The following is a 22988-nucleotide window of genomic DNA, read 5'->3' on the forward strand; positions in this document are numbered from 1 at the left end:
AGAAATGCATGGTGCATATACTCTGATATCTTGGAAATATTAAAATTGCAGATTTGGTTATTTGTCATTTAAGCCAAGTAAATTGCTCTAGACTTCCTCCCTTTCCCACTTGTTCTATTTATGAAGTTAAACTAACCAGGAATTTTTTTCTAGGCTTATAAAGTACAGTTGTAGAGGTTTCTGGGCAGAATATTTATTCAAACATTGAATGCTAACCCCCATTCTTTACAGAAATAGCCAAGAATATGCAAGTATAGGACAACATGATTTTCATTTTCACAACTTGGAAAGGATATCCTTCACATGCCAAAAAACTCAGAGGAATTTCTGCAAGATTAGATTCAGATGGGACTAGAATGAACAAAGAAACTAGGGGAGGTTATCTGGAGCTCATTTGTAACCTATCTGAAAAATTATAATTTCAAGAGAAGTACCGGCGTCCTGGGCCATGATGCCCATCCCCCTCAATTTGGAAAAATGATGGTGAGCTTCTGAGATAGTTGGAGAGCATGCAGTTTGGCACCTTTAGCCACCGTCAGGGACAGCATTATTAGGCAGGTGGTGTGAATAATTAGGTAGCTACACCAGAAAAATAACCAACAGCATATGTGGAGGTGCTTTCCTCTCAAGCTTCAGGGCTCTTTGATCCAGCAAAGAACCCATGTAGAAATCTTCTACATGTAAGATTACGTAGGATGATTACCCATCACTGAGGTTCCTTTCCTACTCTCCTCAGGCTGCTCATCATCAGTAACTATTTCTGCAGCTTCCAGTCTAGAGAAATAATGTGAACAACATCTAAATGTAAACTACTGGGATGCAACTTGAATCCATTCATTCTATTTTAAAAATTAAGCACCACTTTGGATAGATTTCTTTTTTTTGTTTATAAGACTATATTTTTCTTCTTTTTGCAAAGCTGGATAGATTTCTTATTATTTGAGGCTAAGTAGATTTAAAAACAAAATAAAAGGACTTTGAAAATGTTCTGTAACATAAAGGCAGGTAGGTATGCATACCAGATAAGCAGTGGTGGAGTTAAAATTTTAAAAATATTTGCTGCAGAAAACAGGAACATTGAAGGCACCCTCTACTTTGTGCTTTTTACTAGTTTGGACATGGAATCTACAGAACAAGAAATGAAGGATGAGGTTAGCTATATAGGTAGACAGAAATAGGCATACAAGCTAGTTAAAGAAATGATATAATGAAACTAAAAGTTAATTATTTTTGGACTTCTGGAGAAGATGGCGGCTTAGTAAGACGCGCGGATCTTAGTTTCTCCTCCAGGACAGCTACTAGGGGAGTAGAAACGATACAAAACAGCTCCCAAAGCCACGACAGAGATAAAAGAAGACAGCGTACCCCATCCTGGAACGGCTGGCTGGCTGAGAGAACCCGCTCTGGTGAGATCGCCAAGGGGCGCGGGCTTCACCGGGCGGGGCGGCAAGCGGCCGGAGTCACTCCCTTCCCGCTTCCCGGGCCGGCTGGGAGAATTGGACAGGCGGTCCCCTCAAACCGCGGCGACTGGCGCCCACACCATGCGCGGCCCCCCGGACCAACTGAGAGAATTGTATCGGAAATCCCCAGGCCGCGGAGAACGGTGAGGGGTGGAGGGGGGGGCCCTTCCAAACCCGTGACTCCCCGGGAACGTGCACTCTCCCAGGCCGGCCGCTGCGGCTGGTGCCCTCCCGCCACGCTTGGCGCCCCGGGCCGACTAGGAAATTCGGACGGGCGCTTTCCCGGGCTGCGGCGGCCAGCGACCCTCCCCGCGTTGGGACCCCGGGCCGGCTGGCACTCTTCCAAGCTGCTTCGGCTAGCGAACCTCCCGGACTGCGAAAGTTTTCCAAAGTTAAAGGACCCACAGCACCTTTTACTGGTGGGACCCGCAGACAAACGTGTGCCATGAGCGCCACCTACCGGGCAGGATAAGAAAACAGAACCCAGAGATTTCACAGAAAAATCTTACAACCTTGTTGGGTCCGACACCCAGGGAAATCTGACTAAATGCCCAGACGCCAGCAGCAGAAGATAACTGTCCATGCTCAGAAGATTGAGAATATGGCCCAGTCAAAGGAACAAACCAATAGTTCAAATGAGATACAAGAGCTGAGACAACTAATGCTGAATATACAAAGAGAAATGGAAAACCTCTTCAAAAATGAAATCGATAAATTGAGGGAGGACATGAAGAGGACATGGGCTGAACATAAAGAAGAAATAGAAAAACTGAAAAAACAAATCACAGAACTTATGGAAGTGAAGGATAAAGTAGAAAAGATGGAAAAAACAATGGATACCTACAATGATAGATTTAAAGAGACAGAAGATAGAATTAGTGATTTGGAGGATGGAACATCTGAATTCCAAAAAGAAACAGAAACTATCGGGAAAAGAATGGAAAAATTTGAACAGGGTATCAGGGAACTCAAGGACAATATGAAGCGCACAAATATACGTGTTGTGGGTGTCCCAGAAGGAGAAGAGAAGGGAAAAGGAGGAGAAAAACTAATGGAAGAAATTATCACTGAAAATTTCCCAACTCTTATGAAAGACCTAAAATTACAGATCCAAGAAGTGCAGCGCACCCCAAAGAGATTAGACCCAAATAGGCGTTCTCCAAGACACTTACTAATTAGAATGTCAGAGGTCGAAGAGAAAGAGAGGATCTTGAAAGCATCAAGAGAAAAACAATCCATCACATACAAGGGAAACCCAATAAGACTATGTGTAGATTTCTCAGCAGAAACCATGGAAGCTAGAAGACAGTGGGATGATATATTTAAATTACTAAAAGAGAAAAACTGCCAACCAAGACTCCTATATCCAGCAAAATTGTCCTTCAAAAATGAGGGAGAAATTAAAACATTCTCAGGCAAAAAGTCACTGAGAGAATTTGTGACCAAGAGACCAGCTCTGCAAGAAATACTAAAGGGAGCACTAGAGTCAGATACAAAAAGACAGAAGAGAGAGGTATGGAGAACAGTGTAGAAAGAAGGAAAATCAGATATGATATATATAATACAAAAGGCAAAATGTTAGAGGAAAATATTATCCAAACAGTAATAACACTAAATGTCAATGGACTGAATTCCCCAATCAAAAGACATAGATTGGCAGAATGGATTAAAAAACAGGATCCTTCTATATGCTGTCTACAGGAAACACATCTTAGACCCAAAGATAAACATAGGTTGAAAGTGAAAGGTTGGGAAAAGATATTTCATGCAAATAACAACCAGAAAAGAGCAGGAGTGGCTACACTAATATCCAACAAGTTAGACTTCAAATGTAAAGCAGTTAAAAGAGACAAAGAAGGACACTATATACTAATAAAAGGAACAATTAAACAAGAAGACATAACAATCTTAAATATTTACTCACCGAACCAGAATGCCCCAAAATACGTGAGGAATACTCTGCAAACACTGAAAAGGGAAATAGACTCATATACCATAATAGTTGGAGACTTCAATTCACCACTCTCATCAATGGACAGAACATCTAGACAGAGGATCAATAAAGAAATAGAGAGACTTCCGGAGAAGATGGCGGCTTAGTAAGACGCGCGGGTCTTAGTTCCTCCTCCAGAAAAGCAACTAAAGAAACAGAAACAATACAAAACAGCTCCCGGAGTCACGACAGAGACCAAAAAAGACAGCGTACCCCATTCTGGAACGGCTGAACGGGTAGGGAGAATCCACTGCTGTGAGATACCCGAGGGGTGCACGTTTTCCCGGCTGGGGTGGCTGGCGTCTGGGGTCCCCTCCACGCACGTGGCTCCCCGGTCTGACTGGGAACATTGGATAGCGGGGCCCTCCCCTCACGCTTGGCGTCTCGGGCCAGCTGGGCAATTTGGACCGGCACTCCCCCAAGCCACGGCCAGCGACCCCCGCCTCCACGCGCGGTTTCCCGGGCCGACTGCCCCGCAGACAAACGACCGCCACGAGCGCCACCTACTGGGCAGGAAAAGAAAAACAGAGCCCAGAGATTCCACAGAAAAACCTTTCAACCAGCTGGGTCCCACACCCAGGGAGATCTGATCAAATGCCCAGACACCAGCAGAAAATAATGGATGACGCTCGGAAAATTGAAGATATGGCCCAATCAAAGGAACAAACCAATAGTTCAAATGAGATACAGGAGCTGAGACAACTAATGCAGAATATACGAACAGAAATGGAAAAACTCTTCAAAAACCAAATCAATAAATTGAGGGAGGACATGAAGAAGATATGGGCTGAACAAAAAGAAGAAATAGAAAATCTGAAAAAACAAATCACAGAACTTGTGGGAGTGAAGGACAAAGAAGAAAAAATGGAAAAAACAGTGGATACCTACAATGGTAGATCTAAAGAGACAGAAGCTACAATTAGTGAACTGGAGGATGGAACAACTGAATTCCAAAAAGAAACAGAAACTATAGGGAAAAGAATGGAAAAACTTGAGCAGGGAATCAGGGAACTGAATGACAATATGAAGCGCACAAATATACGTGTTGTGGGTGTCCCAGAAGGAGAAGAGAAGGGAAAAGAAGGAGAAAAACTAATGGAAGAAATTATCACTGAAAATTTCCCAACTCTTATGAAAGACCTAAATATACAGATCCAAGAAGTGCAGCGCACCCCAAAGAGAATAGACCCAAATAGGCGTTCTCCAAGACATTTACTAGTTAGAATGTCAGAGGTCAAAGAGAAAGAGAAGATCTTGAAAGCAGCAAGAGAAAAACAATCTGTCACATACAAGGGAAACCCAATAAGACTATGTGTAGATTTCTCAGCAGAAACCATGGAAGCTAGAAGACAGTGGGATGATATATTTAAATCACTAAAAGAGAAAAACTGCCAACCAAGACTCCTATATCCAGCAAAATTGTCCTTCAAAAATGAAGGAGAAATTAAAACATTTATAGACAAAAAGTCACTGAGAGAATTTGTGACCAAGAGACCAGCTCTGCAAGAAATACTAAAGGGAGCACTAGAGTCAGATACGAAAAGACAGAAGAGAGAGGTATGGAGTAAAGTGTAGAAAGAAGGAAAATCAGATATGATATATATAATACAAAAGCCAAAATGGTAGAGGAAAATATTATCCAAACAGTAATAACACTAAAAGTTAATGGACTGAATTTCCCAATCAAAAGACATAGAATGGCAGAATGGATTCAGCTTTAAGACAAGATAAACTTATGAACCATGTAATAACATGGATGGACCTAGAGAATATTATGCTGAGTGAATCCAGCCAAAAACTAAAGGACAAATACTGTATGGTCCCACTGATGTGAACGGACATTCGAGAATAAACTTGAAATATGTCATTGGTAACAGAGTTCAGCAGGAGTTAGAAACAGGGTAAGACAATGGGTAATTGAAGCTGAAGGGATACAGACTGTGCAACAGGACTAGATACAAAAACTCAAAAATGGACAGCACAATAATACCTAATTGTAAAGTAATCATGTTAAAACACTGAATGAAGCTGCATCTGAGCTATAGGTTTTTGTTTTGTTTTGTTTTGTTTTGTTTTGATTTTACTATTATTACTTTTATTTTTTTCTCTATATTAACATTCTATATCTTTTTCGGTTATGTTGCTAGTTCTTCTAAACCAATGCAAATGTACTAAGAAATGATGATCATGCATCTATGTGATGATGTTAAGAATTAATGATTGCATGTGTAGAATGGTATGATCTCTAAATGTTGGGTTAATTTCTTTTTTTCCGTTAATAAAAAAAAAAAAAAAAGAGAAGGGATAATTGGAGATGAAGGGATACAGACTGTACAACGGGACTGGATATAAAAACTCAGAAATGGACAGCACAATACTACCCAATTGTAATGCAATTATATTAAAACACTGAATGAAGCTGCATGTGAGGTATAGGTTTTTTGTTTCTGTTTTTTTTTGTTTTTTTTTCTTTCTATTATTGTTTTAATTCTTATTCTGTTGTCTTTTTATTTCTTTTTCTAAATTGATGCAAATGTACTAAGAAATGATGAATATGCAACTATGTGATGTTATTAAGAATTACTGATTGTACATGTAGATTGGAATGATTTCTAATTGTTTTGTTAATTCTTTTTTTAATTAATAAAAAAAAAGAAAAAGAAATAGAGAATCTGAATATTACTATAAATGAGCTAGACTTAACAGACATTTATAGGACATTACATCCCACAACAACAGGATACACCTTTTTCTCAAGTGCTCATGGATCATTCTCAAAGATAGACCATATGCTGGGTCACAAAGTAAGTCTTAACAAATTTAAAAAGATTGAAATCATACACAACACTTTCTCAGATCATAAAGGAATGAAGTTGGAAATCAATAATAGGCGGAGTGCCAGAAAATTCACAAATACGTGGAGGCTCAACAACACACTCCTAAACAACGAGTGGGTCAAAGAAGAAATTGCTAGAGAAATTAGCAAATACCTCGAGGCGAATGAAAATGAAAACACAACATATCAAAACTTATGGGACGCAGCAAAGGCAGTGCTAAGAGGGAAATTTATTGCCCTAAATGCCTATATCAGAAAAGAAGAAAAGGCAAAAATTCAGGAATTAACTATCCATTTGGAAGAACTGGAGAAAGAACAGCAAACTAATCCCAAAGCAAGCAAAAGGAAAGAAATAACAAAGATCAGAGCAGAAATAAATGAAATTGAAAACATGAAAACAATAGAGAAAATCAATAAGACCAGAAGTTGGTTCTATGAGAAAATCAATAAGATTGATGGGCCCTTAGCAAGATTGACAAAAAGAAGAAGAGAGAGGATGCAAATAAATAAGATCAGAAATGGAAGAGGAGACATAACTACTGACCTCACAGAAATAAAGGAGGTAATAACAGGATACTATGAACAACTTTACGCTAATAAATACAACAATTTAGAGGAAATGGACGGGTTCCTGGAAAGACATGAACAACCAACTTTGACTCAAGAAGGCATAGATGACCTCAACAAACCAATCACAAGTAAAGAAATTGAATTAGTTATTCAAAAGCTTCCTAAAAAGAAAAGTCCAGGACCGGACGGCTTCACATCTGAATTCTATCAAACATTCCAAAAAGAATTAGTATCAACTCTCCTCAAACTCTTCAAAAAAATCAAAGCAGAGGGAAAACTACCTAATTCATTCTATGAAGCCAACATCACCCTCATACCAAAACCAGGCAAAGATATTACAAAAAAGGAAAACTACAGGCCAATCTCTCTAATGAATATAGATGCAAAAATCCTCAATAAAATTCTAGCAAATCGTATCCAACAACACATTAAAAGAATTATACATCATGTCCAAGTAAGATTCATCCCAGGTATGCAAGGATGGTTCAACATAAGAAAATCAATTAATGTAATACACCATATCAACAAATCAAACCAGAAAAATCACATGATCATCTCAATTGATGCAGAGAAGGCATTTGACAAGATTCAACATCCTTTCCTGTTGAAAACACTTCAAAGGATAGGAATACAAGGGAACTTCCTTAAAATGATAGAGGGAATATATGAAAAACCCACAGCTAATATCATCCTCAATGGGGAAAAATTGAAAACTTTCCCCCTTAAATCAGGAACAAGACAAGGATGTCCACTATCACCACTATTATTCAACATTGTGTTGGAGGTTCTAGCCAGAGCAATTAGACAAGAAAAAGAAATACAAGGCATCAAAATTGGAAAGGAAGAAGTAAAACTATCACTGTTTGCAGACGATATGATACTATACATCGAAAACCTGGAAAAATCCACAACAAAACTACTAGAGCTAATAAATGAGTACAGCAAAGTAGCAGGTTACAAGATCAACATTCAAAAATCTGTAGCATTTCTATACACTAGCAATGAACGAGCGGAGGGGGAATCAAGAAACGAATCCCATTTACAATTGCAACTAAAAGAATAAAATACCTAGGAATAAATTTAACTAAAGAGACAAAAAACCTATATAAAGAAAACTACAAGAAACTGCTAAAAGAAATCACAGAAGACCTAAATAGATGGAAGGGCATACCGTGTTCATGGATTGGAAGACTAAATATAGTTAAGATGTCAATCCTACCTAAATTGATTTACAGATTCAATGCAATACCAATCAAAATCCCAACAACTTATTTTTCAGAAATAGAAAAACCAATAAGCAAATTTATCTGGAAGGGCAGGGTGCCCCGAATTGCTAAAAACATCTTGAGGGAAAAAAATGAAGCTGGAGGTCTTGCACTGCCTGACTTTAAGGCATATTATGAAGCCACAGTGGTCAAAACAGCATGGTATTATTGGCATAAAGATAGATATATCGACCAATGGAATTGAATAGAGTGCTCAGATATAGACCCTCTCATCTATGGACATTTGATCTTTGATAAGGCAGTCAAGCCAACTCACCTGGGACAGAACAGTCTCTTCAACAAATGGTTCCTAGAGAACTGGATATCCATATGCAAAAGAATGAAAGAAGACCCATATCTCACACCCTACACAAAAGTTAACTCAAAATGGATCAAAGATCTAAACATTAGGTCTAAGACCATAAAACAGTTAGAGGAAAATGTAGGGAGATATCTTATGAATCTTACAATTGGAGGCGGTTTTATGGACCTTAAATCTAAAGCAAGAGCACTGAAGAAGGAAATAAATAAATGGTAACTCCTCAAAATTAAACACTTTTGTGCATCAAAGAACTTCATCAAGAAAGTAGAAAGACAGCCTACACAATGGGAATCAATATTTGGAAATGACATATCAGATAAAGGTCTAGTATCCAGAATTTATAATGAGATTGTTCAACTCAACAACAAAAAGACAGCCAACCCAATTACAAAATGGGAAAAAGACTTGAACAGACACCTCTCAGAGGAGGAAATACAAATGGCCAAAAGGCACATGAAGAGATGCTCAATGTCCCTGGCCATTAGAGAAATGCAAATCAAAACCACAATGAGATATCATCTCACACCCACCAGAATGGCCATTATCAACAAAACAGAAAATGACAAGTGCTGGAGAGAATGCGGTGAAAGAGGCACACTTATCCACTGTTGGTGGGAATGTCAAATGGTGCAACCACTGTGGAAGGCAGTTTGGCGGTTCCTCAAAAAGCTGAATATAGAATTGCCATACGACCCAGCAATACCATTGCTGGGAATCTACTCAAAGGATTTAAGGGCAAAAACTCAAACGGACATTTGCACACCAATGTTTATAGCAGCGTTATTTACAATTACAAAGAGATGGAAACAGCCAAAATGTCATCAACAGACGAGTGGCTAAACAAACTGCGGTATATACATACGATGGAATATTACGCAGCTTTAAGGCAGGATAAACTTATGAAGCATGTAATAGCATGGATGGACCTAGAGAACATTATGCTGAGTGAGTCTAGCCAAAAACTAAAAGACAAATACTGTATGGTCCCAATGATGTGAATCGACACTCGAGAATAAACTGGGAATATGTCATTGGTAACAGAGTTCAGCAGGAGTTAGAAACAGGGTAAGATAATGGGTAATTGGAGCTGATGGGATACAGACTGTGCAGTAGGACTAGATACAAAAACTCAAAAATGGACAGCACAATAATACCTAATTGTAAAGTAATCATGTTAAAACACTGAATGAAGCTGCATCTGAGCTATAGGGTTTTGTTTTGTTTTGTTTTGTTTTGTTTTGTTCTTACTATTATTACTTTTATTTTTTTTCTCTACATTAACATTCTATATCTTTTTCGGTTATATTGCTAGTTCTTCTAAACCGATGCAAATGTACTAAGAAACGATGATCATGCATCTATGTGATGATGTTAAGAATTACTGATCGCATATGGTATGATTTCTAAAAAAAAAAAAAAAAAAAAATGGACAGCACAATACTACCTAATTGTAATGTAATTATGTTAAAACACTGAATGAAGCTGCATCTGAGCTATAGGTTTTTTTTCTTATATATTTTTTTATTTTTTATTTTTATTTTTTCTCTATATTATCATTTTATTTCTTTTTCTGTTGTCTTGCTATTTCTTTTTCTAAATCGATGCATATGTACTAAGAAATGATGATCATATATCTATGTGATGATATTAAGAATTACTGATTGCATATGTAGAATGGAATGATTTCTAAATGTTGTGTTAGTTAATTTTTTTTAATTAAAAAAAAAAAAGAATAACCTCCAGGATAAAAAAAAAAGTTAATTATTTTTAAAAGTATCAGAAACAGTAAAGAGCACAATAAACCTTTCAAAAACTGTAATCAAAATGGAGGTTGAACTTGAAATGCTGTCTAAGAATGCAAAGGGAAAAAGAAAAAAAAGATATTATATGATATGAGATGGAGAATGAAGAATTTTCAATCATATATATGTGAGATTTCCTCAGAAGGAATTAAAAAAAGATGGATCTCAGACTTGTGTAGCAATATATGCCAGAAGATATTTTAGCAACATTTCTAAACGTTTCTTGGGATTTCTTACCTACCTAAGATACTATACAGTATACGTGTTTTGTCACTAAAAATGCATAGCATCATCAGGAAAATACTTCTCTTTGTTTAGCATTTCAACTAAGAACTCAAAATAAGTAAATGGTAGTATAGAAGAATTCATTTGAGCTTCTAACCATTAATAAATAATGTAAGAACATAAATAATTGTATGATTACAAAACCATGCAAATGTTGTTCATAATTCTTGAAAGATGCTTATCAAAGTTAGAGATTGAGATACTAATCAGGGAAACAAAATGAGAAGGAAAAGAGTTGGGGAAGTAAGTTTGCTAATTTTCCCAATCTGCCCAGGAACCTCTACAACCTAATAGTGCTGCCCCGGACAGTGGCACTTTAGATTAGATATTGTAAATAAGAGTCTTTCTATTGTAAATAGAGAAATAGTCCTTCAAGTAAGTTTTAAAATGTTTTACAAATGTAACCATAAGTTTTGTTCATAATGGAGTATGCATTCTGAATCATTAAGAGGAATCAGAAAAAATATTTAATATGTATAGGAAATTTAGAAAATTATTTATGAAAATTGAAATTATCTTTCTTTAAGAGTTTGAAAGGAAAGAGTTTGAAAGAATTTGACTGGCTTTTTAAATTGTCTTTACTTACGTGGCATCCTGGGGTGAAAGTCTCCCTGACAACCTGGGATATGAATCCCAGAGATGAACTGGCCCTGGTACCTTGGGATGGACAATGCCTGCCTGACCGAATAGGGGGAAAGAATTGTTACAAAATAAGGTATCAGTGACTGAGAGGATTGAAATAGAGCCGAGAGACTGCTATGAAGCTACTGTTATGCAAGCTTCAGCTAGATACTGCTGTTTACCATCATTTGCCAATCCCCAACCAAAACCATTCCTGCCAACCCTAAAGAATACCTAGGGCTCTATCTGAGATACTACAGAAGTTCCAGGCACTATGATTACTTCCCAGAAACCTACAATTTCCAGATGGGTTCTTAGGCCAGCTAAGTCCTGAAACCCAGAAGGCCAGCCTCTCCAGAACATCAACTAGTCCCATCCCCCTATCCCATATTATCAACAGCCCATTCCAGCATGAAGAAGTTAGTTAGAATGGGCATAGTCCAAATATTCAAAGATTGGGAAGAAGATCAGAGGAAAAGAAGAAGTCATAACAGAAAACATAGAATTTAACGAATGAGTATTACTGCTGAATCATTATATCAATATTTTTTTTAGTCTCCAGTATCTTGGAGCAGCTAAAAGGAAAAACCTAAAATTGTGGAACTGTAGCCCATACCAAACTCTGAAATCTATTATATAACTACTTGTTAACAGTGTACTTCGTGAAATTTATTGGTTTTTTTGTATGCATATTTCACAATAAAAAAAAATGTCTTTACTTGACATATTTCTTGAAAGAAATTCCTTCACGGTGTTTTCAGTTTTATCTAAATTATGCATAACTCTAATCTTGTTTACTACCAGAGTTATAACTATTGAGTTATAACAAGTACCTTTTTAGATAAATCAAAGTGATATTTTGATGAAAAGTTCTTCTTTTTTGAATGATGATATAATAATAATAATGAACCATCTTTTTATAGCTAACATAAGTACTGCTGGATTTAGTAGATTACTCTTTTAATAGATTTGATTTACTAGCATTTTAATATTTGAAACTATACTAAATGGTATTAGTTGTATGTTTCTGTTTACTGTGGTGGGTTTTAATATCAGGATTAGTGTTGTAAAACAATTGGGAAATTTTCTGTCTTTCATATGTTCATTGGTTTGATTCTGAAGCCAGAAAAGGGAGAAGTTTTATTCTTCCTTTTTCAAATCATTCACCCAGAACTCTAATATCAATAATACTATAATTAAATTATGTATATTACTGCTTAGCTAGGATTTTATGGAGTAGCTTGGGAACCAAACCACTACGACTATTTCCTGGAGAAAAACCAGCAGTTTCCAAATAACTGATTGAAAGGGTGGAATGACTTGTGTTTTTCTTAGCAGGTACTTTCCCATCCTCTAATTTCACTATCAGTATGATGGTGTGGCAGTGTATTACCATGGCAGACCTTCAGCTGGGGAATTCATTTTGGTTTCTGTGACCTAGTGTTTAATCTATGAGTATTTTAAGAGCTAAAGCACATTGGTAAATCTGACAAATGTGACTCTAGAAACAAAGCCTAACTTGTACACTTCTACTGAGACTTTAATTGATGTAACTTTTCTGAAGGGCAATTAGACTCTTTTTAACTGTTTTAATTTTTGATCCGGCAATTTCATTTTTGAGTTTTGCTGTAGGAAATAATTACAGATGTGTGTAGAGATTTAGCTGCAGGATTGCACACTGAAGCATTCTTTATAATGGTAAAGATTTGTAAACAACCTCAATACTCAGCAATAGGAAATTAGTTCAGCGAACTTTTGGTTAATTAAATAATGGAACTTATGTACCCTAACTGGAAATGTTACTAAAAATGCATTTCTTATCGAAAGATGTTCATAATAAGTGAAAAAGCACTTGAGACTGAAACCATAATAAGAGAAAAAAAATTTTTTAAGGGAGTGAATGCCAACACAAATAGAAAATCATCCCTAATGAAAAGATATATTAATTCCCTGAGTTTTTAATTGTGTATTACATACTATTTCCAGAGGACACTAAGTCTTTTTTTTATTAGAGTGTATTTTTTCCCCATATTCCACCCTATTGGCACCTTGCATTAGTGGTACATCTGTTACACTTCATGAAAGTACAGTTTTATAACTGTACAGTTAACTATAGTTCATCGTTACAAAACGATGTGGTTCGTCATTTTGGGTTCACTGTGTTGAATTAAATTATTTCTTAATTTTTATTCTAGTCTGTTTATATAACAATCTAAAATTTCCCCTTTAACCACATTCACATATATAATTCAGTGCTGTTAATTATACTCACAGTGTTGTGCTCCCGTCACCACCATCCATTTCCGAAACTTTACAGTCAACCCAAATAGAAAGTCCATATAAATTAAGTAATAACTTCCAATTTCCTACCCCCAACCCAGCCTCTGATAACCTGTATTCTAGATTCTAGCTCTGAGTTTGCTTATTCTAATTATTTCTTATCAGTGAGATCATAAAATACTTGTCATTTTGTGTCTGGCTTATTTCACTCAACATAATGTCTTCAAGGTTCATCATGTTGTTGCATGGACCAGAACTTCATTCCTTTTTAATGCTGAATAATGTGTGTATAAACAGAGAAACCAGGTCCTGGTCTCCATAAAGACCCATTTAGAAGGATCCAATTCTGTCTGTTTTTATCACATTTTTTCTACAAATATCTTGGCTTTTGCTAGACTTGAAAGGAATTCTTCCTCTTAAAAAATTCCACGTATAAAGATGATTTCTTTTGCGTTATTTGACAGACCGTCTGGACATTCGGGCAGCTCGTATTCTTCTGGATAATGACCATTATGCCATGGAAAAGTTGAAGAAAAGAGTGCTGGAATATTTGGCTGTCAGACAGTTGAAAAACAACTTAAAGGGCCCAATTCTTTGTTTTGTTGGCCCTCCTGGAGTTGGTAAAACAAGTGTGGGAAGATCAGTGGCCAAGACCCTAGGTCGAGAGTTCCATAGGATTGCACTTGGAGGAGTGTGTGACCAATCTGACATTCGAGGACACAGGTAGAATACTTCTCTCTGTCTAATCTCTGATTCTCTTTCCTTTTTAATTGAGACAGCTCTGAAAAAAGCTGAGGCATAGTATGTATTTTTCTTACAGGGCAGTTTGTGGTACCCATAAATGAAAAGGACATTTAGAATACTTTTTAGCTAGCCTAGAACCTCTACCCTAATTATATACCCAAACTAACTTGATATTTGTGTGATGATGGACAGTTAGTCTGTGCCTCAGCTATTCTGGAATCCCATTTGAATAGAATTATAAATATTTATGACTGGGAATAATGTAATAATGTCTTCCATTCATTGTGGCCCAGAGGCATTCCATAAATAATGACTCTTATAGTTCAAAAAATAAGTGTGATAGCTGGGGTAGAAGAGGAAGATAAGAAATCTTTGATAACAGATTTTTTTACTTGCAGTTTAAACTTCCTTTTATAAAAGCTGGTTTATAATAAGATTATGAATAATAAGGAGAAAGGACAATTATTAAGATTTTCTTTGTACTTTTGACACACTTTCTATAAAACATGTTAAACTGTAGGAACTGTGTCCCTGATTAAGATTCGGATTTGCATGTTGCTTTCATTGTTTTATTCTCTCTTCTGTCTCTGTTGTAAGAAAAAGATACCTATAGTATATGTGTAAGAATATTTTAAAATGTAAAACATTAAAAAATATAGAAATCATGACTTGTTTATAAGAGAATATGATGCCCCCCATGCAAATATCTTAATTGATAGATTCAAAGTTGTTATAGTTTATTTCTTCCTTTTCTTACCTTTGACTTAGTATTTTATATGGGTAAAATTGTCAGTAGGAGTTAGAGAGTGAGTTTGTGTAATTCAAGATAAGAGTACATGACATGTGACTCCATGTGGCAGTCAAGACGTTTTGTAATTTTTCCTTATTTCCACATTGGTCTTGATTATTCAGTAAAGTTTAGAAAGTGCTAACTTAGTATCTGACACAGATAGCATTAGATAAAAATTAGCTCTTTTATTATTTTAATTCTAAATTTTTAGGAGGACAAGCTTAGATTTATAAACTTCAATCTGATTTTATATAAACTTCAGTTTGACTTATAAATTGTATTCTAAAATTTCTGTCCTATTCTCACTGTTACTATTTTATTTACGTGGCACAATTGTGGGAAAATGTAGTGTGATAGTTCACACCACTTATGAACGTTGTTGGATTTGCACAGAACCCTGTTTTTAATCTTTACTGATATAAACTTTATTTACGTTTTTTCAAATGACCATGTTTTCTTGTATTTGGTTCTGTTCTTAGGCAAATTAAATCTTAGGAAATAGTTTACCATTGGCCTAAATATTTGTAAATATAAGCTTTTTTTAGATATGCTTGGTATGTATAGAGGCTGTGGTTGTCACCAAATTAAAGGTGTATGAGTTTCTTTGTGATTCATTCTCTGAAGACTGGCTTTAGATGTTCTGCACTGTTAGCTACTCTCTAGTCATCACTGTGCCAGAAACTTCATTAAATACTATAGCAACTTGTCCTTGTACTGTTGGGGGACTTTTACCTGCCTATCCCCTAAATTACCAAAGCCTAGAAAATTTTTTATTTAAAAACATGTTTGAAAGCAATGGGGTATGGTTGTTAAGGAAATGAGAGGTTGAGAACAGTATACGAGCATATGTCAGAATTATGAATTGAAAGTGAATAGAAAGAGAGGGTGAAAGAACAGCAGAGGATTATAGCACAACCTTGGGATGTAGTTTTGGGGAAAATGTGACTCCATGTGACAGTCAAGACATTTTGTAAACTACTAGGTAGCATTTGAGTGTTGGTCATGATCAAAGCTTATGCAGTTTTGTTTTTCCTCAGCCGGTGTGTAGGTACCAGGTTCTGCAGCCTTCAAATGAAATAACCAAGGAAAAACAGTGCTGCTTTATGATGTATTCCCTTCTGATTCTGTCACTCATTTTTCCAATTTTCTAATGTGTGCAACTCCAGCCTTTTGCTAGAAATACCTGTTGATGTGAATCAAAGTGCTAATGAGTTGGAAATCGATTTTAAAAACAACCAAGGATACTCTTTTTAGAGTTAAATGATAATGAACTGGGAGGTGTGGAAGAAAAATAAAGAAATGGTTTATATTTAGTGTTAAAGTACAAAAATAATAGTAATCTGACTGAACATTGGTCCATGGGTTTTGTTCACATTATTTTAAGTGGCTTACAGAAAGACTGTTAATGTTTATGTTCCATATTAACTAATGCAGTTTTTTCAGTCTTCCTAACATTTCTCATTTGGCTTTATTTCCTCTTGTTATAGTCTGTCCACTTTTTGTTAAACCCCAAAAATATGTTTCTCATCTATCATTTTTTACAACTAAAATTTTAATATTTAAATGCAGCATTTAATTTAAATCAGATTACAGAAGTAAATATGAAATAGCTAATTTATTTTAGGATGAGGTTTCATGAAATCATGTTTGCAAAACAATCCTTTTTCATTAATAGTTCCTTGGTAAAAGTATTTATTATGGTGTCTCAAATCATTATTGACATTAACTTTAATACTTTACTGGCTAATTGTTCTAATAATAAGGTTAAATCATTGCAAGTAATTCCTGGCTAGATTGACAGTTGGCATCCTTTTCTCCTTTCCGATTTCAGTGGGAAAGCTTTCTCTCTTTAACCATTCAGTGCGGTATTAGATGTGGGTTTTGCACTTATGCCTTTTATCATGTTCAGAAAGTTTCCTTCTAATCCTGTTTTTCCAAGTGTTGTTGTGAAAAAGGGATGCTGGATATTGTCAAATGTTTTTTCCGAGTCAACCAAGATGAGCATGTGGATCTTTTCCAATTTATTAACGTGGTATATTAATTTGATTTTTTTGTATTGAACTACTCTTTCATACATGGAATAAAACCCACTTGATCATGGTGTGTAATTCCTGTAATATGCTGTTGCAAATATTTTGTTGAGGATTTTGGGATCTATATTCATTGGCGAGATTAGTGTGCAGTTTTCTTTTCTTGTATATTAATCTGGTTTTGGTATTAGGGTGATGTTGGCTTCATAGAATGAGTTAGGAAGCATTCCCTCTTCAATTTTCTGGAAGAGTTTGAGCAGGCTTGGTATTAATTCTTCTTTGAATGATTGATAGAATTCAGCTGTGAAGCCATTTGGTTCTGGTATTTCTTTGTTGGGAAGTGTTTGATGACTGAATCTCTTGTAATTGATTTGTTGAGAGGTCTTCTGTTTCTTCTTAAGTCAGTGTAAGTTGTTCATGAGTTTCTAGAAAATTGTCCATTTCATCTAAGTTGTCCAGCTTGTTGGCATACAGTTGTTCAAGTATCCACTTAGGATCTTCTTAAATTTCTGACGATCTGTAGTAATGTCCCTCCTCTCATTTCTGATTTATTTGCATCTTCTCTCTTTTTTTCTTTGTCAGTCTAGCAAAGGGTTTCTTCAGTTTTGTTGATCTTCTAAAAGAACAAACTTTTGGTTTTATTGATTCCTGTATTGTTTTTCTTTTTAACTTTTTTTTAAAAAATATATATACAAAGCAAAGAAAGAAAAAAACTAATAACTTTCAAAGTACACTTCAAAAAGTAGTTACAGAACAAATCTCAGAGTTTGTCATGGGCTACCATTCCACTGTCTCAAATCTTTCCTTCTAATTGCTCCAAAACACTGGAGGCTAGAAGAAATATTAATATACTGACTCACAGACATACTTGTTTTTTAAATCTTATTTTCTCTGTTACACCTCCTCCTTCTCTATTTCTAGGGATCTTTAGGCAACGTCCCTTCTGACTTTTCATGTTGAGACAGGGTGTCAACACCTAAAGGGTAGGGGGATGTAATTAATCGATAATCTTGGAAAGCCTGGTCCCTATGAATTTCATGATTTATCTGGCCTAGAAATCCTCCAGGAATTATAAGTTCCAGGAGAGCAGATTTAGTGCATGGAAACTTAAAGAGTCTCATTCAAGCCCTAGGTGTTCTTAAGGATCAGCAGGAGTGATGTTGACCATGGTGATTGGCACTAATTGAAACTTGCATTAGGGTAGCCTCCAGAATAGCCTCTTGACTCCATTTGATCTCTTTTGGCCACCAATGCTTTATTTTATTCAGGTATTATTAAAGAAGTATATTTTATTACACTTCTTTTTTCCACTTTTGGTTGGGAAGGTGTTGTTGATCCCGTGGTGCCAGGGCCAAACTCAATCCTTGGTATCCACACTCCACTTTGTCAAGGAGATTTTCACTCCTAATGTCGAGTCCCACATAAGGGGGAAGATGACGATTCTCCTTACAGAGTTGGGGTTAGAGAGAAGCCACATCAGACCAACAAAGAGACTTCCTGGAAGCAACTCTTAGGCTTCATTGTGGGTAGTCTTAGCTTCTCCCTTACATAAATAGGTTTCGTATGGGCAAGCCTCAAAATCTTATTTTCTTGGGAGTCCCCAGTGGTTAAGAGGATACCCGTGGTTTCCCAAATGAGGAAGTTTAATAATAATATATATATATATTACTGAAGAATATATATATATATACCCCCTTCAGACCCTCAAGGGTCTCTACCAATTTATTATCAGCCCACCTTGGTCTGAGATGTATGCTGGTATTATATTAAGCTATACAGAAACACAAGGCCTCTTTCCCGTTCTGAACTCCAAGAGTTTGGGTTGTTTAAATGAGCTCTCCTGAGAGGTTGATTTAGGTTATCTGCTACTGAAAATTTAGGTTCTAGATATAATGTACCTCTCTGCCTTTGGTCTCCTATACACTATCATCTTTTACCCTGTATTCTAATTTACCATAGCCGAGCCAGATTGGCTTTTTTTTAACTCTAATTGAGGCCTGATCTCTTTTTTCGGTTACTTTAACTACTGTTATATATATCTATGCTAACTTTCAGGGCTGCAGCACTCCATTTCTGGGTCCAAGGAAATGCCAGCTGATACACATATACAGTGTCTCCAAATCTAGAAATATACTTTAAAACTTCAGACTAAGTGAGGCTGCTGTAAGGGCTTATGATCTTAAGCTCCGATTTTCTTTTAAGTATTTTCTGACAGAGACCTTAGCATTTTATTGTTTTGTTTCTGGCTTATTTTGCACAACACAACACATTGACCCCCAGGGTTTACTCAGTTCTTTGTGTACTTTGCAATGTCCTTCCTTTTCGTAGCCACTCCATATTCCATCATATAAATGTGTCTCAGTTCGCCATTCTGCTTCTCAGTTATTGTACCCTGTGGCTCTGCCATCTATTGGGCATCATGGATAATGTCCAAAATAAACAAACCGTGTCTTAAAATTTCCTCATTTGGTTATACAACCAGCAGCACTCACTTTTAGAAAATTTTCACTGGTCCATAATGCAAAGAACTGGCAAACACAACATAACCAACTATTGAATCAAAACTACCCCCTTATCACTTGTTCTCCACTCCTCCCCCGCAATAGGTTGACCCTGGTAGTGCCTTGGTACTATTGATGTCTTCCTGTTAACTATTGGCCATAGCATGCATTTTTGGTTTTCTCCCTGTATCCCTCTACTGTTGACTCTTTGTCTATTATTGAAACATTAAAATACTTTATGCAAGAACTTATTTATAATTGAAGGTTTACTCAGTGGGATACATGGTACTATACATCTCTTTTCAATCATATTCACCTTCAATATGGCAGTGTTACTTGTAAGGCTGCTAATTTGTTACCATCATGTCTATCTGTTCCCTTGCATTTGGGTTCAACCTCTTTGGGTAGCCTTTCTTCCATCTCTAGCTTTTGTTTACCTGTTAGTCTGCTGTATTCTACGAGTGTAACCTCTGAGGTGATGTTGCATTTACCAGAGTCATAATAGCGAAATCATACAATATCTGCCCTTTTCTTTCTGACTTATTTCACTCAGTATTATGTCCTCAAGGTTCATCCACATTGTCAAATGCTTTGGGACCTCATTTCATCTTATTGCTACATAATATTCCATCATATGTGTGTGTGTGTGTATATATATATATCCATTCTTCCATTGATGGGCACTTGAATTGTTTCCATCTTTGGGTGAATACTGCTGCTATGAACATTGGTGTGCAAATGTCTGTTCATGTCACTGCCCTCAGCTCTTCTGGGTATACCAAGTATTGGTATTGCTGGGTCATAGCACAACTCAATATTTATTTTTCTGAGGAATCGTCAGTCTTCCATAGTGGCTGCATTATTATACATTCCCACCAACAGAATAAGTGTTTCAGTTTCTCCACATCCTCTCCAACATTTGTAGTTTTCTGTTTAATAGCAGCCATTCTTATAGGTGAGAGGTGATACCTCCTTGTTGTCTTAATTTGCATTTCCGTTATAGCTAACAAAAATGAGCATTTGTTCATGTGCTTTTTAGTCATCTGTATTGCTCTTCAGAAAAGTGTCTATTCATATCTTTTGCCCATTTTATAATTGGGTTGTTTGCTCTTTTGTTGTTGAGCCATATAATTTCTTTACGTACATAGGATATCAATCCCTTTCCCCTGTGTGGTTTCCAAGTATTTTCATTAATTGAATTGGCTGCCTTTTCACCTTTTTGACCAAGTCCTTTGAGGCACAGAAGCTCTTGATCTTACCATAAGTATAAGATAGGTGTCCTCATTCATGCTTTTGGGTATTGATACCCAGTTCTCCTGTGCCCACTGTCTTGGCACAGGAGACAAGACTGAAAAGACTGTCTTGTCCCTATCCTTAGATTTGGTGATCTCTCTCTGTACTCTCAATTAGATTTCATTGATTGATATTTCTGTCTTTGTGCCAGTACCATGCTGTTTTGAGCACTGTGGCTTTATAGTAAGCTTTAAAGTTAGGAAGGGATACTCATCCCACTTCGCTCTTCTTTTTCAGAATATCTTTAGCTATTCAGGGTCTCTTTCCCTTCTAAATAAATCTGTTAACTAGCTTTTCCAAATCTTCAAAGTAGGTTATTGGGATTTTAATTGTATTGCATTGAATCTGTAGGTCAGTTTGGGTAGAATTTACATCTTAATGACATTCAATCATCCTATCGTGAGCATAGAATGTCTTCCCATCTATTTAGGTCATTTTTAATTTCTTTTAGCAATGTTTTATAATTTTCTGTGTACAAGCCCTTGACATCCCTGATTAGGCTTATTCTCAGATACATGATTCCTTTGGTCATTATTTTGAATAGAATTTTTTCTTTAATTGTCTTCTCAGATAGGTCATTGCTTGTATATAGAAACATTGCTGATTTTTGTACATTAATCTTATATCCCACCACTTTACTGAATTTGTTTATTAGTTCAAGTGGCTTTGTCATAGATTTCTCAGGGTCTTCTTAGAATAGATCATATCATCTGCAAATAATGAAAGCTTTATTTCTTCCTTTCCTATTTGGGTGCCTTTTATTTCTTTATACTGTCTGATCATTCCAGTTTGGACATTTAGTACAATGTTACATAATAGTGATGACAGGGGACATCCTTGTCTTGTTCCCAATCTTAGGGGGAATGCTTTCAGTTTCTCACCATTAAGTATGACACTGGTTATAGGTTTTTTCATATATGCCTTTTATGATATTGAGAAAGTTTCCTTCAATTCCTACCTTTTGAAGTGTTTTAATTAGGAAAAGATGCTGAGTTTCATCAAATGCTTTTTCAGCTTCAATCAGTATGATCATGTGATTTTCCCTTTTGTTAATGTGTTGTATTACATTGATTGATTTTCTTGTGTTGAACTACTTTTGCATTCCTGGTATAAACCTGACTTGGTCATGATGTATAATTCTTTTAATGTGTCATTGGATTTGATTTTCTAGTACTTTAAGGATTTTTACACCTGTGTTCATTAGGAAGATTGGCCTGCAGTTTTGTTTCCTCGTAGTGTCTTTATGTAGTGGTTTTAGTATTAGAATTATGTTAGCTTTATAAATGAGTTAGGTATTTTACCAGTTTGAATTTGTTATATACCCCCAGAAAAGCCATATTTTAATCGTGATTCAATCTTGTCGGTGGCAGCCATTTCTTTTAATCCTGATTCAATACTATAGGTTGGAAAGAGGAGTCCAAGATGGCAGCTTAGTGAGGTGTGGAATTTAGTTTGTCCTCCAGAGCACCTAGTAATTAACCAGGAACAGTACAGAACAACTGCTGGGGCCACATCAGTGACTGGACACACAGCATACACCAGTCTGGACAAGCTGGACCAGCTGTAACCCCACCCAGAACCGTGAGTCCCTGAGGCCATGGAGGCCAGTGCCCGTCCCTCACAGGGTGGTTCCCAGAAGGTAGAGGAAAGAGGCTTTACTAACAGCAAGGGGCTGAGCTCAATCAAGCTCCAATTGTGGAATTAATTTACAAAGTCTGCCTACTAAAAATAAGCCCCCAGCTCAACTAAACCTCAGATAAAAGCTGAGGTTACTAGTTTTTGCTCTGGCACAGAGAGAGCAGGGCTAACGGGGAAAACAAACAAACAAACAAAAAAAAAATGCAGAGGTATTTCGGATCAGACAGACAGCACAAAATACTTGAAAGGGTCTAGACCCTAAAAAAAAACAGGCCTGGAGAAACTTAGAGCAATTTACCAACCTAAGCTCTTGATTAACAAATGCGAGGAATGGGAGTCCTGCTCTGAAAGGATTTTTTTTCTTTGTTTTTACTGCTTAACTGCTCTCAGGCTCCAACTGCCCCAGGCAGTGGTAATTAAGCTTCTCTGAGAGACAAAGTGGTTGGTCAGGTGAAAGGAGGTAATTCCCTAGAGGCTGTGCCTCCCCCAGGACAGGGGTGGGGCCCAGCTCAGGTGGAATCCCTCCCTCAAGGAATTCAGACCCCAGGGACTTGAAAA

General features: G+C 36.5%; 1 protein-coding gene across 2 annotated transcripts in view; it reads left to right on the forward strand.

The window, feature by feature from the left end:
• LONP2 (lon peptidase 2, peroxisomal) overlaps window positions 1-22988 on the forward strand; it is a 173827-nt gene that overhangs the window by 44651 nt on the left and 106188 nt on the right. For both annotated transcript variants that reach the window (XM_077132347.1, XM_077132348.1), the window contains one exon: window positions 13899-14157. In XM_077132347.1, the coding sequence (XP_076988462.1) occupies window positions 13899-14157 (259 nt within the window). The remainder of the gene's footprint in view (window positions 1-13898; window positions 14158-22988) is intronic.

The sequence above is a fragment of the Tamandua tetradactyla genome, chromosome 16 (genome assembly GCF_023851605.1).
Source record: "Tamandua tetradactyla isolate mTamTet1 chromosome 16, mTamTet1.pri, whole genome shotgun sequence".
Lineage (NCBI taxonomy): Eukaryota > Metazoa > Chordata > Mammalia > Pilosa > Myrmecophagidae > Tamandua > Tamandua tetradactyla.